Genomic DNA, 23,130 nt, shown 5'->3' with positions numbered 1-23,130 from the left:
AACAGTTTATATATGAACAATTCCCTTAAAACATATCAGTGCTTTTGAGTTTGGTGAGTAATGTTTCATCGCAGGTACCTACTTGCTTCATAATTTTCAAACAAAAAAATTGAATGCAATGAAAAAACAAATAACAACGTTCTTGGAACTTTAAAGATGTATGGGGGGGTATGTTAGTATGTCCTCACTTTTGCCTCTTTTTTTACTTCCTTGGGGAATAAGGTTGCTAACTGGTTGGACTTTTCGATTGGTCCCATCAAGAACATTCCCAAGAACGCTCGCTTATTGTCCCAATGACTTGAGAACTTTGGTTCCTTCTTGTGTTCAATGGGTCCTGCATCTTTTCCCCCAAGTCCTTCTCCAGAGTTTTCTGGTGTTCGCCGGACTGCGATTGAACAACTGCACCACCTCCTTCGTGTTCAGAACATGGAAGTCCTTTATTCAGATTTAAAATTAATAAAAAATATACACATCTACCATTAATATTCACAAACTATTATATTTATATTCACAACTAATATATTCTATATTGATAGAATTACCACAGTGTAAGTGTAATAAGGTGTAAAGTAATTAACCTTTGTCGATGTGGTATTTTTGGCACAGGGTTTCATTCATGAATTTGGCACAAAGTTTTCACGTTTTTGGCACAAGGTTTTCATGATTTTGGTACAAGGTTTTTCAGTGAATTTGTGTACAGGTTTTCAATGATTTTTGTCACAATGGGCCCCCCCCCTTTCATGATTTGGCGTTATGGTTTTAATAACTTTTTTACTACACTTAAAAGGCTAATATTAATTTATGGTCATGATTTAATAATAAGTTGCCCATTGTTAACATAAGAAATAACACAAAATGTGTGTTTTTTTATTAATTATTATAAAGACAAAAATATAAAACAGGTCTTTGGGAATCCTCGTACACATGTCATGTCAACTTCCACCCCTAATTCAATCCACAGATAGATTTTAAGGGTGCACCCTCCTGCCAGCTTCTACCACAGATCAATGAACTCTCATAACACCAGACCTACAAAAACCCCTAATGTCAGGTGCGGGGATGAAACCCGTGACTCCAAGACCAAAATTCTGCCTCAACGAGAGTAAGTCACCACAGTCATCCCAATTTAATGTCTTGAATAGTGCTGATAACTCACTTAAGATTTCTGGATAGTGAAACACCAATGGGTACGTTTACCCACAAGGGCACTTCCTCCGGAGAGGTTCGCTTTTTGCCAATAGGACCTGCAATGAGTACAGCAAAAACCGATATTGTCCACTTATACTGTCTACTATGGCTTACTGTGTTGGGCGGCGATCATGTTGTTGGAGTGGGTGTGGCTTCCTTAGTGGTAAAGGTTTTTTGTAAGACCTGTACTTGCCGCTATTTTTAATGGTACAGACATGAAACAGAGATAGTCCTCCTCCAAACCTTCTTCCAAGGTGCCCAAGAATGAGATAATGCCCAATAAAACCTTCTCGTAGGTAGCTGTACCATGGAATCTCAAGCAGGAGTCAGCACCCCTCCAATCTCTCAAAACTTTGCCCATCTGGAATATGCTATCACATGTACAGAAGCTGTTACAGAGTACCTCATAGCTTTAAAGTGCTCTGAGAAGTTCCTTCCTCCCCAAGCTTTTTGTCCAAGAGCGAAAATTATACACAGCAACAATAATTTGGTGATTTATAAAACAAAACAATATTCTTTAATCTCGATTAAAGTAGTTCGAGTACTTTGTAAGCGTAGATTCATACAGAAAGAAAAATTCCCTATTTTGTAACACTGCTTGAATGTTAATTGTATGTAAGTACGACAAAATCTTTAAGCAAGTGACGAGGCACTGCAGTCATCAACATATTCCATCAATAATAGTCAACATTCATAAAATTATCTCACAAGCAGAAGCTAAATCAACCCATAATTTAAACGAAAAGAAAGGCATGAAACAGCATTAACTGTAGATAAAGAAACCAAGTTTCTTCTTCACTATCACCTATTACTAACGAACAGTACATTCCTCCTATCGTCAAGCGCATCTGGTTCAGTGCAAGTGTACATACTCAACTCTACCGTGACCATGCCCACCACTGTCCAACATAGTCGAATCCTGCTTTGGTGATTCTTCTCAGGCCGAGCATATCGGTGTATCATCCGTCTGTGTTCAGCTCCTCTTTTTGGCTTGCACTTCATCACTTGTAATGAGCAATTTTCAACCTTATGTATTGAAACACCATATGTCTCATGCTATGTTGTTGATATCAGTGATCTGTCCTAGGTAGTGGCTATGTTTTTGTTTTTTTCTTCTAAAAAATTTGGTATATGTAATTAAATTAGTTTGAATATTACCATGAAACACTGTCCGTGAAGCCGTTTTACAGTCATAATCGTAAACAAAAAAATTTTTGATTTTATCAATTTATAATCCCAATTATTCCAAATCTTTTTCCAATGCAGAAACAGTTTAAGTTGAACTGTAGAGTAGTTAATGGAATTAACTGGAGTTTAAATAAAACATATCAGAATAATTTTTATCATGCTGCATAAGCAACACAATCATTTATCGATTTTCCAGTAAGGGCCAACAATCTTTGTAGCACAACCCGATATTCCTCACCCTATGCACATCAAGCGATGACTAGGCCGAATGATGTCCAATGAATTCACCAGTCCCATTTGAGTGGTTTCAAAAGTTCATATACTACCGTGAACCTTTGATTTTCATTATCACGTTAACATTTTGTTTTCATGTAGGACAAACAAAGAGATATATGAAAGCCCCGTAAATGCACTTAGACCTAAAAAAGTACACTTTTCCCGTTAACTTTCCTGGAGGTGACATGATATTCATGATGGAATGAGATTGGAGACTGTGAATTGATCTTCGGGAGATTCAATCATGAGAGCTAACCAAGACGGCACTCAAGGTTTTAACCTTAACTGGTTGGTTTCGAATAAATCCTCAAGTTTTTCAGTTTTTTCCTCCGTGGTATGGATGCACAGTCAGATGGTTTTCGTCAGGCAATTAGACAAGATCCAGGAAATATTTATCTGGGTGGGCCAGGTTCAAAACTGAGGGTTTTATACTATGATATTTCAGGCTGGCACGTTTCATACTTATATTTGATCTTACACAAAATAGCACAAAATTTGAAGATAACAAATCTCCAAAACCTGGTGTATAAAATAACTGGTCAGCATCATCTAAAACGGTTTCACTGGACTGTAAATAATAGATATCATCACAAGTCACTGACCAACAATTACATTAATTCAATGTTTTGTTGCATCAAGCATCAGAATGTGTCATCATTATCAACACAGTTTTTGTTTGCTGAGAGGCTTGTATTATCTTCCTCAATACCTGGGTTAATATGCATATAAAAACTCATGGGATTTTTATAGATGAATAGTAAAGTATCTGAGCCCAGCTTTTAGTGATTAGAATTAGTAGCCATCTTTTGACTCCAAATTAGCTACAACTAAGGAAAAGAAAATATTACAATTTTTTATTGTGATAAAATTAGTATCTATCAATTTGAATTTATTTACCTTGTAGCAACTTTCTGTAATACTTTTTCTCTGTCCTTCTCCAAGACGGTTGGCTTAACGTGTCCTTTAGAAGCCCATTCTTTTTTCTAAAACACAAAAAAGTTGATGTTAAACAAAAATCTTGTTTTGAATCGTCTTAAAAGTAAAACTTCTGTGTTTTTCTTTGATTATACTTATTGAACAAACTTCTTGGAATCAATTTTATCGGACTTGATCAAAACGGCTCTAATTTTAACAACCAACGCCCCAGATTAATAACTATCACGATGGGTAAAAATAAAGATAGGTCGAAAGTTATGTAATTTTAGTTTTGTTTTAGAACTTTAGCAAAAAATACTTACTGGGGCTATAAGTGTATTTAAAGAGTCCAAAAGGAAATGTTGCCCACATCAGCAAGGCAATATTTTAGAGACACAGTCAATGGTGCCTAAAATTTAAAATTACCCTGCCAAATTATCATATGGTTTAACTGCAACACACAGTGCTTTCCATATTGATATTTTCCACCAGCAGATGCTGGAATAACAACTCCAGTCCTATTTACAAATATACAACAAGGCAGTAAAAATATTGCCGTACTAGTAAAGTAATGACTGGATGAGAGAAAGATTACTTTATTGTTAAATTAGTCAATCTAGAGCCAGTTTATTATCACTTGCTAAGTAATTTTAACAAAAATTCTTTAGGCAAATAATTTTGAAATACTTAAATATATTTAATAATGAAATACATTTTATTAATAGTTCTAGTTGATATTTTTCATTTTATTTTTAATAATTTATTTAAACCTTTTCTACTTTTGACCAATAGTAAGTCATTTATGAAACAAGCTTCCTACAGATGAAGTATGAATACCCCATTGACTAATTTGTTTGGTTAAACAATAGTCTTAAAGAAGCTAACATTACAATATCATCTTTTAAACCTTTCAACTTACTCCAAGGATGTTTGTAATTAAATGAAGGATTTCCTACAAGTTTAAGCATTGTAAAGTTATGAATAGTTTTTACTTTCATACCTTTTAAATCGCTTCGTAAGGCTTTCCTCCTTTATTTCACAAGAGTCTGCCGACTGTTCTATTTTGACAGCAACTGAACCATCTCCTTCAATCTCAAAATCTAATTTTTCTTCCTTTACTTCATCACTTTTGACCTGGTTCGCTCTTTTTGCTCTGGACAGCACTATAGTTTTTCTCCTCTTTGGTTTGTTTGTTTTTAAAATTTTTGACATTGCATCTGCCCATGCCAGGTTTTCTTTAGATTTTTCAGGTTGAACAGATTCATTACCATCGTTGTCTTCACTACCACTTGTATCCATATGGTCCACATCTTCTTGCAAGTCCGATTCTGATTCGCCTAAGCTCTTTCTCCTGAATCCGATGTTGGACATTTTTTTTCCACCATAATTTATCTAGTAAAAACACAATCAATAACAGTTATGTATATATATGTTTATGAAAATAAACAAAATTAGTGTTCTCTAATGCTTATACCGTTTCCTACACTTTTTGTTATAAACTACCTGTATATTTTCTAAAAAAAGACTAATTTTATTTCATATTCTAAATTTTTAAAATTGGCAGTTTTTATGGGTGCTTTGCCTGATTGCTCTTATTAAGTGATAGAAAATTATGAGATTTTATACAAGGTTTGGCTGATTGCTTTTATAAAGACATGAAAATTACATAATTGGTTAAAAAAGTAAATTTATGTGTCAGTTTGTGAAAAGTAATAGCTGCTGCAGCACACTGTAACTGGTAATAAGTGCTGTTGCAAAACACAAAACATTCTTGGCGAAGTCTTGTAAAATATAGCACGCAGAACTAAAAAACTATGTGAATGTTGAGTTTTGCTCCAGTTCACCTTCCTCTTAGTGCATTGAATGAAATCTGACGTTACAGACACCTAGAATCTGGAACATGTTCAGTGTTTGATCTTCAGGTGCTGCAATAAAAAGAAGGTAAACTGCAGCTAAACTCAACATTCACACTAAACTAAATCAACCCTTCCCACCTTAGTTGTCATGTGTTTCTAACTCGGTTAAATTTCAAAAAGACTAAGGAAAGGTAAAAGGAACTTGTCAAATTGATCATTATGAAAGTAATGCCTCTGACCATCAGCACAGGCTATGGCAGCTCCTACGGCCAGACGGAAATTAACAAAAAACATCCCTCGAGATAGTACCATCCGTAAAATATAAAACTCCAAAAGGCTGATTTAACCCTTTTAGTGCCGCGACCTTGAACGCCTTCCTGGCTGTAAAGTGCCAGGCCAATCAGAGCAAAAATGTAAGTGTTTGATTAAAAAATTATAAAAAATCCATTTTTTGTGATAGACTCTTAGAATTTTTGTTGTTGTGTTCTATGATAAATGTTGCATATCTGTGTTTGTTAGTTATTGTAAAAAAACTTGTACTAAATATTTATAATCTTAAACAAAAATAAAAAATAAAAAAAATAAAAAAAATTTTGACTTTGAGTCCAAAAATAATAACTGTAGAATTTTTATTGATTAAAACAATTAATACATTTGCAAAGTACATCTAAAACTGAACAAAATCAGTACATAATATATTATTTTCAAGCAACAAAAAAATTTTTTTTATAACAGAAATACCTTACAACGCGTACCAAACGCAAATCTAAGGTCTAATCAGGACAGTAATGCAAAACATTGTACCCACTATAAGAAACAGTAAAAACAATGTAATAGTATATACTAAATGTTTATTTGATTGAAAAATGCATTGTATAATGCATTATAATGCAATATAATCATTATGCAATTACAAAATGATTATATTGAGACGGATAGGTTTCTTTTTTTCCGGAGTCTAGGCAGCGAAACCTCTTCCTCTTTCTCTACGGCCTCTTTGTTTCATTCCTAATTTAGGTTTTGAATAGTCAGTAGAGGGTTCAGTGTCACTAAGACAGTAGTCCTTGTCCTCATCTGTGTCATCCACAGTAGTGTCTGAAACATCCAAATCATAGCCTATAGGCCTAGCTAGGTTAGGTCGCCTATACCTCTTTCTTGGTAAGATATTGCAAACACCACTAGGACCTGCTGTAGGCCTAGGTGACATATCAATATCATCGTCTACATCTACATCTAGAGTGGGATTTTCAACCAAGATAGTTTGTGCAGGCGTACCATCATACCTTACACTTTGGTCAGCAACCGACGTTTTCCATTGTAGTTTCCAACTCCCCACCACTTCCAACTTCTTCTAAAAGGGCTCTCAATAAACCAGAGTCATCACAATTAACTTTAATTTGTTCCATTTTGAAATAAAAAAAAACGAAACTAAGGTTCAAACTCACAGCACAAACAGAACGCAACGCCACTGAAAGCAATGTAACCTAAGAACCAATTTGAATTCGACTATGTATACAATGAATAGATCGATATAAAATTGATACTGAACATCAAACATCGATCGTTCCGAATACTCGGTTATCCGGAAGACGTCTGCATCGATATTAGCCAGTTATTACAATATCAGAGTACTAAAATAAATCAAATACTAATCGTCACGCTCCGTGACGACGGCATTTTTCGCACCGATACCCGTCGTCACGGAGCGTGACTCGCGGCACTAAAAGGGTTAACTAATGCTTGAGAACCACAAAAATATTACAAATTCCCCTCAACGGATCATTCTACATAGCACGGTAATGGGCAAGAATGGAAGTACAACTGAATACTTGATATTTAGAATTTAAACTCGCATTAAGAAAACAGTGAGAGAAGTAAAAGAAAATTACACAATATCTTTTCTGTCCATTCTGACACAATATTACTTAGCACACAAACTTTAACATAGAACATCGATGTACGACTATTTATGTACATGACTATCTATGCAACCAAAAGATATTACGCAATAACGAACAGGACTAAAATGACAATCAAAAACGATTAATAAACTTCACCATGGAGTAGAAACTGTGGCCAAAATGACGATAAACAGAAGTATAGCAATGATTAACCGTTTTCAAGAAGTAGTTGAAGCATCTTCTCTAGAAAACCGTACTTCTCTTCTGCACAAATACCCACAGAGATGATCTGCAAGCAGGTCAGCTGTATACCACTTCTTAAACTTCGTTTCACAGTCCTCCACAAGCTTTTGACTGTTATAAAAGAAAATATGTTTATTATATGAAAAAGTGTTTGTAGTTGATACAAGTTAGTTATTGTTCAAAATCGTTATCGGCTAGTTATATCGAAAGATATAATTGAGTAATATTGTTTGTCAATATCGATTTAAAAAAACCAGGTCCCCTTATCGAACCCTACCTAATAAATATCATAGCCTAGGCAAAATTACGGTATTTATTTACAATACCGTGACCATGAAAAATGGACTTTTTTTTCATGGGTTGGGCATTTATAGCCAAGTATTATTATCACAGGTGCATATAAACTGGGGGGAAAGTATATTATTGTATTATATTGATGCCTTTCGGGCATTATTGCGTTAAAAATGGAAAATAACCGACAAAATTTTGTCGAACAACACTTGGAGGGTTAAGGATCAGGGGCATCACGTGATCTGGGATTCGACTTTTGCAAGCTCGAGTTAATTTCTTTTCTAAAAGAGCAAGCAGTGCGCAGCACTGCGCAGCGGGCAGGCATCGTTGACAGAATTAACGTACTTGTCAGCATCATTTCAGTAAAATTGCCAGAGATACTGTCAAAAACAGAGTTTTCAAAAAATCGTAACTCCTTTGATTTTCGTTGCCGACGAATTTTTTCTTCACTATTGTTTTCAGGAAAAATTGTAGTTTTCAGGGGGAAAAATGAACATACCTTTCCATGGTCACGTTATTGTAAATTGATACCAAAATTACTAACACATTAGGAAGGTTATTTGTTGTAATTGAAAAAGTAAAAAATTATTAGTTATATCATACTTACTATAAATTCCAATGATAACAACCACAAAAATAACTTAGGAATGCTGCTTTACCAAACTTTTCTGCTATATTCTATTACGCGAGTAACCGTAATCCTAACCTACAAGTACAAACACACAGACTTCAATAAACAGTGCCATGCTAATATTTTCAATACTCTTTTTTTTTTTTTTTTTTTTTTTATTCTGTTTATAATAAAGGCTCGGGTATACTCCCATGCAGCCTCGTGGTTCACTGTGTTGTTAAACCTCTGTGGTAATTTAATTGGGAAGAATTAGTTATTTTTATAAGTTTATGGTTTAATGTATTGGACATATATGTTTTGTGTACCTATACTGTTTGTGTTTGTTAATACATAGCGGGATTACTATGGGATTCTATAGATGGATATTCTGGATTTGGGGAGTCTTCCCGCCAGGGGTCCTTCAGGCATTCCTAATCCGAAATATGGACCACGGATATAAAGGCCAAAACCAGGATACATATATGTATTGTGTTTTGTTATTAAATACATTTGTTTATGGTCCTGAGAAAGTTATTTATTTCTTTATATACTTTTGTGTCTTCTAATTTCATTAAATACGTTAAGTTAATATTAGATATTGATGTTACATTTTTAATTACCTTAAAGCACCGATCTCTTGCATATTCGTAGGCTGGGCATTGTAAAATTACATGGTCTAGTGTTTCTCGTTGAGCTTGAGTGCAGCTTAGACACAATGGTGTGAAATATTTTTTAATATTATATAGTCTAGCGTTTACCTTAGCATGTCCAAACCTTAATCTTATTATATTTACCACTTCTCTTCTGTTGAAGTCTGCAATACTATACCATCGATTATGAATAGTCGTTGTCTGAATTTGCTTATACCATTGCGCTTTTTGTGATAGTTGGTACTCCTGTTCATTTTCTGCTGCAGACTTTCTCCGTTGGTAGGCTTTGAAATCATCTGGTGGAATGTAAATATTTGTTATCTTGTTGCCGTTTATTATTGAGTCTTTGGCTAGGCTATCTACGTATTCATTACAATAAATACCTGAGTGTCCCGGGATCCATTGGAATGTTACATTTTTACCACTTTTAATAACTTCATAGATAATACTTACTGGTATGCCTTCTCCTTTATAGCTGTTATAGACTTTATCGAGTGCTTGTATAGCTGCTTGTGAATCGGTAAATATTACTATATCTTGTTGTTCTATTGAATTAAAGGTTTGTGTTGCTTTTAAAATAGCAAGTAGTTCAGCTGAGTAACTGGAAACCTGATTTTCTAATGAAAACTTACCTATGATGTCCAGCTCTGGGACATAGTAAGCTGCACCTGTCCCCAATGTGGATTTTGATCCATCAGTGTAGAAGTGCAAATGTTGTTCATAGTTGGTATTGATTAGTTCCAAAAAGGTTTGTTTGGTAATTGTGCTATTGCTTACCTTTTTTGAAGTATGTGGATTGTCTATGTTGTGCTTAAATTTAATATTGTTGGTCATCATTAATATTGGATAGTTGAAATCCCAAAAGGTTTTGTAACTTTCCTTTTTTAATATATTTAAATCTAAGGAATGAATTTTTGATATAGATTGTATGTACAGTGGCTGATTTTTTTTCTTCCAGTATGGCATACAGTCTGTCAACATTTTAAGAAACATTAAACTTCTGTATGCTGGATGATTTTCATGAGTTATGATTTTATAAATCAATTTATCACACAGAAACTTTCTTCTGTTGCTTAAGGATTGAATACTGGCTTCTGCTTGTAGAGCAATAATTGGTGTTGTTTTAAAAGCGCCTAATGATATTCTTATGGCTTGGTTTTGGATTGAATCTAGTTTTTTTAATTCTTTTCTACATGCATGTCCATAAAGAAATGCTCCATAATCTAATTTTGCTCTTATTAAGCTTTTATATATAATTAGTGCAAACTCAGGTGTTGCACCGTTAATGCCACAAACTACAGACTTTATTATATCAATGTCTTTTTGGCATTTTACAAACAATTTATTAATATGAATTTTGAAATCTAACTTATTGTCTATAATCATACCTAATAGTTTAATAGAACTTACTACAGGTATTATTTGATTATTAATTGTAATTAGTTTATCGGTGTTAATGTTTTTTTTCGTGTGAATATTATTACCTTACTTTTGGTTGCATTGAATTCTAGATGGAGTTGACTGAAGTTTGATTGTACTGTACTGAGGGTGTGTTGCATGTTTGTGTAGACTGCCTCGATATGTTTTCCAGAGGAGTATAACACAATGTCATCTGCAAATTGAAGTGATTTTACATAATTAGGAATATAATCATTAATGTGTGCTATGTACAGTGCGAACAACAAGGGACTTAGAACACTACCTTGCGGTAATCCCTTATTCGTGACCCTAGTTATAGTTGACTTAGAGCTAATTAAAATTAATTGTCTATTGATTAGCCATGAATTAATATGGGAAATAAATTTACATGGAATATTATAACACTTCAGCTTTTCTATTAATTCTGGTATGTGTACTGTATCATAAGCATTTGAAAGATCTAAAGAGGCAGCAATAGTAGTTTCATTGTAAGTCAGTGCAGTTTGAATTTCTGAAACAAAATTAATTAAATAATCATTACATCCTATTCTTTTCCTAAATCCATATTGGGTATTTGGTAGAATGTTAGAGTTTTCAACAAACCATTCCAGTCTACTTTTAATAATTCTATTAAATAATTTTAGTATGCAGGGTATTAACGATATAGGCCTATATGAAGTCTCCAAATGTTTATTTTTTTCCGGTTTCAAGATGGCTATAATTCTGCTTTGTTTCCACTTACTTGGTAATTCTATACTTCCATTCCATATATTATTGAATATATTTAGGATATATAATCGAGCAACGAGTGGTAGATGTCTTTAACATGCTGTAAGATACTCCATCTAAACCAGGTGTTGTATCTTTCCTCTTAAAAATCTATGGCTACATTTAGTTCTTTAATACTAAAATTAGTTTCTATAGGAGAAGCATTTTCATAGAAGGTGTACCTGGGAATAATTATCTCGCTTTCCATGGGAACTGAATCCGGAACTATATGGCACATGAATTTGTCACAAAGATCGTTGTCTTCAAAGATTGAAGAAATTGTATTTGCCTTATTATTAGTTTTAAGTTTTTTAATTATTTTCCATGCAAATGAGGAGTTATTTTTGTCATTAATTTTTTGACATAAATTTTCCCAACCTTGTTTTTTAGCTATTCTAATTACTTCCCTAGCTTTAATTTGTGCAGCTTGATAGTTTTGATAATTGAGAGCAGTCATACAGTTTTTAAATTTACTAAATGCAAGCCTTCTGCTGGCAACAGCTTGAGAGCAAGCTTCATTCCACCATTGTTTTGGTGTAAATTTAGGCCTATTAATTGCTGTATTGTACTTTGGTATTGCTTTGTCTGCTGCTAATTTAATTATACTAAACATTTCATCCCATTGTTTTTTCCAATGGGATGTCTGGCAGTTCATTAGTCAATTTTTCAACAGTCTCTGTATATAGAGACCAATTTGCCTTTTTAAAGTTCCATTTATTATTAGTATTAAAATAACTTGTATGTACATTGAAGTCATTAGATAGGGAATTAATATTAAATTGCATGAATATAGGCAGGTGATTGCTGCCTAACGAATCATTACCTACCTCCCATACGTCTACTAAGGCATGAAGATTGGGTGTGGCGAAGGTCAGATCTATTGTAGATGCTTGGTGGTAAAGGGTTGGTAATGTTGTATGGTTTTTATTATTTAATAGTATGAATTTTGATTCATTATACTCATTGAAAATTATATTACCTCTGTGATTTGCTTTGCTCGAATTCCAATAAGGGTGATGGGCATTAAAATCACCACATAACAAAGTATAACCTTCATCTTGGTTAAATAGTTCGTGCCAAAAACTATTCCTAATCTTATTATTTGTGCAGTAAATATTATAAATGATAATAGGTCTCTTGTAATTATTTACCTGTATTGCTTGCATTTGTGTATAGTTATCGTTGTATTCTGTAACAACAGTATATGAAATTGACTTATGTATAATGAAGGAGGTTCCTCCATATCCATCAGGTCTGTTAAGGTTATGTACAATGTAATTATTATCTAATAGGTTATCATTATTTTGTAACCAAGATTCTTGGATAATACCTATGTGGATCTCCTTTTTTGTAAATAAATGCATGACCTCAGGCCATTTAGGCTTAAGAGACCTTGCATTCCACTGTACTATGTTAAGTTTATTTGTTACCATTCTTATTTACTAATTTCGTTTGTTGAGATAGGCCTAACTGTTTGTTACCTGGCGATGTTCCAGGAGTAGATTTTATTTTGATATTTGGTGAATTTATTTTCTGTTGAACTGTTGTACCAGTCTTTAAATAGCTTAGTAAGATTTCATCAACTTGTTTGAGATTGGTGATGTTTGTAGAGTTCAATTTATTTCTAATTTCCTCAATTTTTATTTTCAGGAGTGATGTGAGGTGGGACTTATCCTGAACACTAAGTCTATCATCCTGAACTGGTTTGGTAGGCGGATTGGTTTTATCTACAATAGGCCTACTTATTTCTTTAGGTTTATATAAACTACTATTTCTGATGGGCCTACGATAGCTAGTTCTACTAACCTTAAACTGTGAAGAAAACGGTTGCTGGCTGGATGAACTTGGTTCTGAGACTGCAAGCAGTGGTGTATACCTATTACTTACATTTAATTGACTGATAGGTGTTGATGCCTGTGAGCTTGGTAGTGTTGGGTAGATTTCATCATCAGTGAAGTCTAATTGGGCGACCTGTGAATAAGATAGGCCTAGTAATCGAGATGGTTTACCTTGTTTTTTATAAGTAATAGGAAAATACTGTGCTGCCACATGATAACCTTCTTTCATGAGACTCATCCGATCTTTAATATTTTTTTGCCTTATATACTCTGGGCAATATTTAGAGTTACTGCTATGTGAATCACCGCAGTGAACACACTTGCGGGGAGCCTGACAAGGATCTGTGTGGAAGGGTCCAGCACAGTCCCTACATATTCTAGGTTTATTACAAGGTGAGTTCGCTACGTGTCCATAGGCAAAACAACGATAACATTGTTTCACTCTGATCATGTAGGGGTCTACCTTCATACGAACATAATTAAGGTACACAAAATCTGGTAATTTTTCAGCCTCGAAGGTTATTTTAACAAAATGAGTGTTAGTGAGTTGGTCATTACCATTCACTCTACGTCTGATCCTTTCAGCCTGAATGATTGGGTATATTGACGATGCCTCAGATAAAATTTCTAATTCACTTACCTCGGGCTCTGCATAGACTACACCGAGAGTGTGTACTCTAATTGAGGGTACAAAATACATTAAATTCTAACAGATGTGGTGAATTTACTAAATTATTGGCTGCTATATAGTTTTTAACAAATAACAGATATATTCTTACCAGCTCGTGTAATGTGGTCAATGTCCATATGATGTTTTTTAAGTGTATTTTTCCCTACTGTAAATGGGTTTATTTTGTTCTTTTTTTTATCCTGTATGATTACCTCAAAAGGTCCTGAATTTTCAGGTTTATAGAGACGTTGTATGTGACGTTTTTAAGTGGTGGATTAAAATCATTGGTAGATTGAATTTGTTCTGAACAATCTGTGTCATTATTTTCTTGTACCCTTTTGTTTCCCCTGTTATTTAGATTTAGGTTAGAATAGTCATGATCTGTGGGCAAAATAGTACTTACTGCCTTTTGTATTTCCATGTCGCTCTCGACATGAGCTTCCATGGGCGAGGCTGAACCTGTCGACATGACAGGTCCAGCCTGAACAGGCTCAAAGTTAATAGCTTATATGTTAAGATATTTACAAAATATATAAAGTATTAAATATTTCTAGTTTGAGTTAGAGGTCAGTGTGATGTTAGACAAACAGTTATACACAAAGTAGTTACCACTACCAGAGTAATTGATCTGGACGTATGCACAGAGGTTTTAAACCTAAAATTACAAGTCAACGATCTGAGCACTTCAACAACCAGAGCGGGAATGCCATTTTCAATACTCGTCTTTCTCAAGAGTTGAACTGCAGCAACATGTGGGTAATTTCTTCTTCTTCCCTTTATTTTTTTTCATTTCATTTCATTTATTTCCAACGGCAGAACCACATTACATAGAGAAGAGTGAAATATAACAGTAACATAACAGTATTAATTCTAACAACAAGTTAACAATGAAAGAGTGTAATAACAAAAATAACAATAATACTTAAAGATAACTTGACGATAGCAGTAATAAATATATGATAACAGTGACAGTACATACAATAACAGATAAATAATGCAGATTATAATACAAATAATAGAATATTAACGATAACAATTGATAAATAATTTAGGCTATAGATTTTCAAATGTGTGTGTATGTGTGCGTGTGCGTGCGTGTGTGTGTGTGTGTGTTTGTTGTGATTAAGAGGTTTCAGTGTGTTGCAGGTTTATAAATGTCTTGAGATTCCGTTTGAAGGTTAGGAATGAGGAAGCGAAGAAATCCATGTGGTTAGGAAGAAGGTTTCCATGAAGCTGAATTCTTCGCATCGTAGAGTTAGCCAAGTATGATGAGGAAACAGAGGATCTAGCAAATAGATATTGGGATCTAGTACCAGCAGGAACCCGGAAGCAAATCCTCTCCAGCAGCTCAGGACAGTCCACAGTAGAGTTAACGAGGCGGAACAAGAATATTGCATCATAGTAGAAGCGCCTTGTTTCAAGAGCGGGTAGTTGGAGAAGGGATGCCACTTCGCGTGTAGAGACCTCTAGGTATCCATAGCCCAACCTTAGCCCTACCAGCCTGAGAAATCGCCTCTGGACCCTCTCCAGATCCTCAATCAAATATTTCTGATGTGGCGACCAAATCACACAGCAGTACTCCAGATGTGGGCGCACCAAGGTACAGTAGAGAGTCTTGAAAGAGAGTATATCAGTGAAATGCTGTGAAAATCTGTATCAGGCCGAGTTTGCGCACTGCCTGGCTGCAAGCCGACCGAACATGTGCATCCCAGTTGAGTGTAGATGTAATGGTCACTCCAAGATCTTTTACTGTAGTAACTCTTGATAGTGTTATGCCGCTCAGAGAATAGTCAAATTTTATTGGAGAGACGGTTCGGTGGAAAGTGATACAGACACACTTATCGAGGTTGAGAGCCATGCTATTTTCCAGGCACCACTCCTCTACCCGATTCAGATCGTCCTGGAGATTAATAGCATCTTGATGTGTAGTAACTTTCGCATACAGTTTCAAATCATCGGCGAAGAGTAAGTGGTCACAGCTCAGTCTTCGAGTTATGTCGTTAATGTAGATATTGAACAAAGTGGGGCCCAGGTGTGAACCCTGAGGTACGCCAGAAGTAGCAATGAACTCCTTGGATAGAGCGGAATGGAAGCGAACCTGAAGTTTCCTCTCATGTAGATAGCTCGCAAACCATTAGAGCAGTGGTCCACAGATCCCATACTCACACAACTTGCGGATGAGTAGGACATGGTCAACTCGATCGAAAGCCTTGGCAAAATCCAATTCAACGGCATCGATCTGAGTTCTCTCTCCGAGTGCGTCCATAATATGAGTCTGAAAGACGGCTAGATTAGAAACGGGAGAACGATCAGACATAAAGCCGTGCTGTTTGTTAGTAATAAGATGGTGAACTCTAAACTGCAACCTGTCAAGAACAAGTCTCTCAAAAATCTTTATAAAAATCGGTAGGATAGCAATTGGTCTGTAATTTGCGATGTCATTCACTGAACCTTTTTTATGAATTGGCACAACGTGACTAAACTTCAGACATTCGGGAAATGTGCCATTAGATAGAGATAGATTGAATAGTTTAGTCAGAGGCAATACTAAGAGTTCAGCGCAATACTTTACAACTGCAGGCGATATGGAATCGGGGCCAGGCCCCTTGGACACATCAAGATTTGTAAGGGCACTTTGGACATCATCATAATCAAGGAGACATGTAGAAATAGCATCAATACCAGAAGAATCTTCAGTATGAGTAGAGCTTCGGCTGGTGCCGAAAACCGATGAGAAGAAGTCAGCAAACATATCTGCAATGGAAACATCATCAGATTATGTGGTGTCTTCAAAGGACATAACTGATGGGGCTGTATCAGATCTGTCGCAGGCCTTAAGATAGGTCCAAAATATTTTGGGATTGTATTGTAGCACTTCTTGAACGTGGTTGACATAGCGCAGGAAACAAATTTTTGTCAATGACTTGCACTCAGATCTAACGGCTGCGAATCGACGGTAAATCATTACATCGAAGGTCAACTTGAATTGTTTGTGAAGAATCTTTTTCAAGATTGTAAGGTGGACAAGTTCCTTGGAAAACCATATGGGAAAGGAAGACTGGCTGTGTTTCTTCAGAGGAGAATTCCTTACTACGCAGTCGCCGATAGTCTTGCAGAAGCCGGCAAAGGAAGCGTCAACATCGTCAACCATAGTCCATGACATTATGTTCATTCTTTGAAGTTCGCTGAAAACTGCTTGAAGGTTGCATTTTCTCAAATCAGGTCTGAGGAAAGAATGTAAATTTCTCTTTACTGGGAGATCCAGCTCCATACTTAGGGACGGGTGATGAATATCCTCAGCAACAAGAGGATCAACATCTTGAGTGACCTCCACAGAACTAGAAGAAGCAAAGACGAGAACCAGAATCACCCCTCTATTGTTTGCCAAATGGTTTTACCTGCGACAGACCAAGCAGCTCGGCCATCTCGGAGATCGCAATTGCGGAATGGTTGAGCACGACCTGGGATGAAGTCCAGCTGATACCCGGAAGGTTGAAATCTCCGATCACATGGATATGAGCGAAGTTGTTGAGTGCCACGATCTCTTCCACTGAGCTAGAAAAATCCATGTAAGCAGCAACAGGCTGGCTGGGGGGAATATAGACTCCTCCAATTAGAGCTTTCTGACAATTGTTCAGGGTTAACGACACAAAAAGAGACTCTGTTTTCGTGGAAGTTGCAATTTCAGAAGATTATAGACGCTTGGATACTGCAATCAAAACACCTCCACCGCTCTTTTTGTTGCTGGAGGAGGAGGTTCTGTCCTTCCGGTAAAGTTCATAGTTACTGAAGCCAAGTTCGCCGTTGGAGATGCTTGGTATAAAGGTTAGTCTCAGTTAGATCTATGATGTCCTGAATGTAAGAAATTAGTGATTGCCTTAATTCATCTAGTTTGGATCGAAGTCCATTTACATTTTGATAATAAATGTGTATGGTTTCTGTGCCGTTGGAAATTACACGTTTTTGGAGACTGAATTATTTTAGGAGTGCCATTAAGATATTTTATAGTGAGGCCTTTTTCGCCGTTGTTAGTGCGAGACTCGAGGGATCTACGAAGGTCCTGGAGATATTTACGCTCGTGAGGAGTCCTGTCATGACTTGCTGTGACTTCAGAGAGAGAGGCATCAGAATTCCCCAGTAGATTCTGAGAAAATCCTTTGAAAAAACCGTTTAGCGTCATCGGGACTTGGTAAGATGACTTTGATGGGACGAGTCTTATTGCAGTTTTTCCCAAGACGAAAAAACGTGAAGTTCTGGACCTGAAAATCTAATGAGGCAAAGATCTTGTTTAACAGGTCTAGATCGTAAGTCCTTTTTACATTGGATTGTGTACTTGAGCTCTCAGGGATGTTGTGCAAAATGACGTTCGACTGTCTGGCTGTGCGATCGACAATTTCAGAATAAATGTCATTGGTGGAGGACGACATGTTCTCAGTTATATTTGAAGCCATATCAGACTTCAATGATTTGATTTCAGACTCCAGTTTAGTTACTCTTGGTTCGACTTGGGACATTTGTTCAGTCAAGCTGCTAATCTCCTGTCGCAAATGAGTGATGTCGTTGGAGATATGAGTAAGATCAGCTTTAGTGGCTAGAGAATCCATTTTATCAAATAATGCCTTAATAACTGGGTCGAGTTTTAGTTGAGAAGTAGAGTCGCATCCACAATCAGTACGATTGCACAGCCATTTTAGATTTTCGTCATTGGCATAACGTTTGTAATCAGAAGCTGACATTTTGATGCACTCGGAGTGGAACCAGCGATCGCAAGTGTCGCATTGTATGCCCTTGTTGGTGCCGGTAACTCGCACCATACATCTTACGCATGCATCTTTAGAGTCCATCTTTGGTGTTATGGACGAGCAGAGTGAAAGAGAAGTGGTTGTGGCAATAATGGGGAAACAGTTGGGCAGTGTAATTGTTAAGTAAAGTGTGTTAACATACATATAATCAAATGCAACAGATTCAATAACATAACAATAACAATGAAACATATAATAGACAACTCTTGTGTACAACAATCAGTTCTTAACCAGTGTAGTAAATATAGTTCATATGTAGCCGGTCGACGAAAGATCCAGAAGGCTGTGGATTTTGAGAAGCGCAGATTCCTCCTTGCAGCAGCAGCAGCCGATGACAGCGGAATGACGGAATATTGACCACACAAGTTGACAGGAAAGAAGAGAATGTTTGTTTATTCATGAAAGAAATTCACAATATGCTCCAATTAAAAATTGAGTTATTGAGCAATGACAGTAATGACACAGTTCGACACAGAATCACAAACTCACTGAATTTCCATGAAAGTAGTCCAAGACATCCAGGTAATAATTAATGCAGAACACATCGGTTAGAGGCAAAATAAAATACGAGATGTATCACAGGTTCTGATGACGGTTCAAAATCGGTTTCAGTTGTGTAGTTGTATAATATGCAGTGAATACATCATCAATTTAAAGTTCGGAGGTGACAAACACAAATCGGCGCGCGCGCAACTGAACTGTGGCTCTCAGGACGGGGATTTTGTCATATTCATTCTTATCCCACAGCCTTAAAGGTAAGTTTATAGCATGTTTTGCCAACATTACAACTTTCACATGGCCTGTGGTGTATCATTGACTGCAGGCAAAGAGTACATATAAGAAAGAATTTAACTGTTCATATACACTCACATGCTATGTCTTTTATTGTACATATAACAGTCAAAGGTTCTATATAAATCATAAAATTGTAAAAGCTTGGGATAGAATCTCTGTAGGCATAATCAGAAAATAATTTTATGAGCTAGTTAGCTTTCTATTGGAAATTACGATTTCTCAAGCCAAGGAGTTTCTTTTCAGAAAATACTTAATTTCCAACTGTTTATGGCAGGCATTGATTGTTACATTGGAATTACCGTTAATATCGTTCCTACTGAATCCAAAAAGTTTGGGAAACACTGATATAGACTATTTATCGATATTTTCATGAGTGAACAAGCAACTATGAAAGGCTTTGTGTACTATTTGATAATGTGAACCATTAAACCCAAATCAAAAGCATAGAGCATTATTTACAATCAAAATAAATAATTTGTAGTAACTGAAATGGTTACCATAAATTAGCGGCAAAATATATAGAAATATCCTCACATACACAAACTTGCTTGTGCGTGTGAACAAGTCCATTGTTTTAAAAGTAGTTCGAGATGTTCTGTTCAGAAAGCAAATGATGTTTATGTTAAGAGTTTTATTTTGCCTTTTTCTAGTAAATAAATTAGACAAGAAAGGTATTATAACAAATATGATGGCTGTTTATTCTTGTACATTTTCAAAGAAAAATTTAAACTCCCCTTTTAAAATTTCAAATTGGCTTCTGTCAGCAAAAATCACAAGGTACCAATTATACGATTTAACACTTTACATAACGTGCTATAGATAATGATTGCGGGTTTAAACCTGTGTGTTAATATTGCTTAAGCTATAACATTATGATGAACTATAACTGGGAGGTAAATCCCAGAGATGAAGATACACCAACATAAATTAATCAAGCAATCAGTGAAAACAAAAACTGAAAGAATAACAATTATTTAATCGAAAGTGACCGGTGATTCGTATATGATTTATTTGTGCCGACCATGATCTGTAAGTAGATATGTGTACATCGATGTGGAAAATCTTTTAAACAGCCCACTTCAAAACCAACATTAAACATCAACCCTAGCCTGCAGAATTCTGTTTTCCACTAACCTCACAAACTTCAACATTCCAATTTCGTCAATCCATTTTCACTTGACCATCGTTCCTTCCAGCCGTCTGTTTTGTCGACGTCACTAACATTTCGTCTGACCGTCTACAGAGGAGTTTTGACCAAAGAAATCCACGGCCTTTTAGATCTCGTTTACAAACTTTTACAAACACTATATGAAAACATCACAAAAGGGCTACAGAAAAACAGACGCATCTCAGTTTGAACGACCGAAAAACTCTATCCAACAAAATCCAGTGCCTTCTAGAGATCTTCACATCATATTTATCATTACTATATGAAAGTATCTAATATTTGTCAGCGGAGTAAAATTATACATTAGTTTGTCTATGCAGACTACGAAAATCATCTTGCAACGAATTTCATCATGTCTAAGTCAAAGATCCGGAGAACAGAAACTCTCAATTGCCCTTTGTGTGATACTATTGTTTTAGATAGTGATGAAGCCGTTCTTTGTGACGGTCCATGCGCCGTATGGTATCATAGAATATGCCTTGGAATGATGGACGATCATTATACAAAGATTGCTAAAAACGTTAAAGGCTATAAAACTTGGTTCTGTCCATTCTGTGATGAACCAGACCCTCCAAATAGTCCTCAATATGTTACTGTACTATCCCAAATGCAACCTACCATAAAGTCTTCGAGCAAAACCCTTGATGAACTTACTCTTGAGCTGAGCCATGCTGAGGAAGACCTAGCTAACTATATTGAGAGTGACAACCCACTAAGGTTGGCAGGTGAAATTGGCAATGCGTTGCTGAGTGAAAATAGTGCTCTAAAGGCAAAACTCCTGCAAAGTGAGAACAGTGGCACAGCCAAAGACTTGGAAATTGAAAACCTTTTATTTGTAAATGACAATCTGAGATCAAGACTTGAGGACCATTCCAACCTTTACGAAGATAGCCAGCGACAAATAGTCAAGATAAAACAAGAAAAGGCCAACTTGCAGAATATCTTCGAAGAACATGACCTGGACCTAACGAGAATCATTCGGGAACAAGAAAGCCAAATTCTAAAACTAAAACGCAACTTTGAAAATTGTGAAGAATTCTCTAAATTATCGGTTGATACCACAAACTCAAACTTCAAGAACGACCATAAAGACGAAATGCTTGAAAATCAGTTCCTTAAACTGAACGACATTGAAAAAATTTGACCAAACTTGCTTCTAAGCATAATGTACTAGAACTTAGAATATCGGCCATAGAAACCAAAGTTATTCCTGTCCCGCATACATATGCGGAGATGACCGAAGACCCCCCAGCAGCTCCAATCCAAACAGCGCCTGGCCCTCTCGAGCATCTGAATAAAGTTATCGAAAAGAAACCGCCATGTACAGCTAAACTTCTGCTCCAAGGTCAATCCATTGAAGAATTTTTTAACAGCAATTTAGATGAATTCATGCGCAACCAGAACCAGATGACAAAATCCAGTTTAGCTGATATCGCGGAGAAACTACAAACTACCACCTCAAAACGTCTCACGCCAAATTTGCAGGTATTAAACAATGTGGAACATTCTGGTTTCCAAAAAAGTCCCATGCCCGTAGTTCCTTTTTTGGGTCATACCCAACCAAAAAATGGAAAAATGGAAGAGTGGAAACAGAAAATCCGAGGCCCCAGATACTTCGTAAGTTCAGCAAGAAAGAAGCAAAATATCCTGGATTAAAGATCTTCCACCAGAACACAGATAGAATCAGCAACAAAATTGACCGTCTCAACCACCTCCTAAAATCAATTTCTCCTGACGTGCTGATCTTCACTGAGCATGGCCAGGATGAAAGAACAATGGAAAACACTCGGCTATGTGGATATAGTCTTGTATCCGCATTTTGTAGAACAAACGTTTGTCAAAGGGGGGGTGTAGCGATATTTAAACATGAAAAAATTGTAGGTGAAACCATTATTTCACTTGACATCGAACATCTAAGCATCCCAATGATATTCGAAGCTTCTGCTATATCAATTAGCCTAAACAGGAAAGAAAATATTCATGTTCTCGGTGTTTATCGCCCGCCAAGAAGAGACAAGGGATCTTTGCTCCTTGCACTACAGACTTTATCTACCATCTTGGAGAAATGGGTATCTCCTAATACATCAATTGTCGTTATAGGAGATTTCAATGTCGACTGCTTGGAATCGTCTCCAGAGAAGACAGAACTGGAAGATGTCCTGGCAACTTTTGATGTGCAGAGACTGAATCTTCCACCTACAAGGATTGCCAAGGACTCGGCTTCGTCAATCGACATTTGCTGTGTTTCCAATAATCTACATGAGAATGTTGCTGTCCACGTCATAACAACGGTAATCTCAGACCACACTGGCCAGATATGTGAACTGGCCCTGAATATTACTAGGACAACCCCATTACCGACCGTTGGCAGAATAATAAACTCCAATAGCCTGGATAGCTTGAAGATACTACTAGCGGATGAAGACTGGCTGGACGTTCTGAGGAGGGACAATGTAGAGGCTGCCTTTGACGAATTTCTGTCTATCATAACATTGGCTCTCGACGCGACCTGTCCTATGAAAGTTTCAAGAGCAACGAGGAAAAACCCAATC

The 23,130-nt window shown here is 36.2% G+C and overlaps 1 protein-coding gene across 1 annotated transcript; it reads right to left on the bottom strand.

Annotated features, from left to right (window-relative positions):
* Window positions 1–188: 188 nt before the first annotated feature.
* Window positions 189–7,556, bottom strand: LOC124374397 (RRP15-like protein; the record flags this gene model as incomplete). Its single annotated transcript, XM_046832618.1, has 5 exons — window positions 7,538–7,556; window positions 4,568–4,959; window positions 3,550–3,635; window positions 2,167–2,170; window positions 189–408 (listed from the first exon to the last, which is right to left on the bottom strand). Coding segments are annotated over exons 2-5 (681 nt in total), but the record flags the coding sequence as incomplete, so codon positions are not given.
* Between the last annotated feature and the right edge of the window lie 15,574 nt (window positions 7,557–23,130).

Source organism: Homalodisca vitripennis, unplaced genomic scaffold (assembly GCF_021130785.1).
Source record: "Homalodisca vitripennis isolate AUS2020 unplaced genomic scaffold, UT_GWSS_2.1 ScUCBcl_8242;HRSCAF=16270, whole genome shotgun sequence".
In the NCBI taxonomy this organism is placed as follows: Eukaryota; Metazoa; Arthropoda; class Insecta; order Hemiptera; family Cicadellidae; genus Homalodisca; species Homalodisca vitripennis.
Note: the sequence above shows the minus strand (reverse complement) of the source record. Positions and strands in the feature narration are given on the sequence as shown.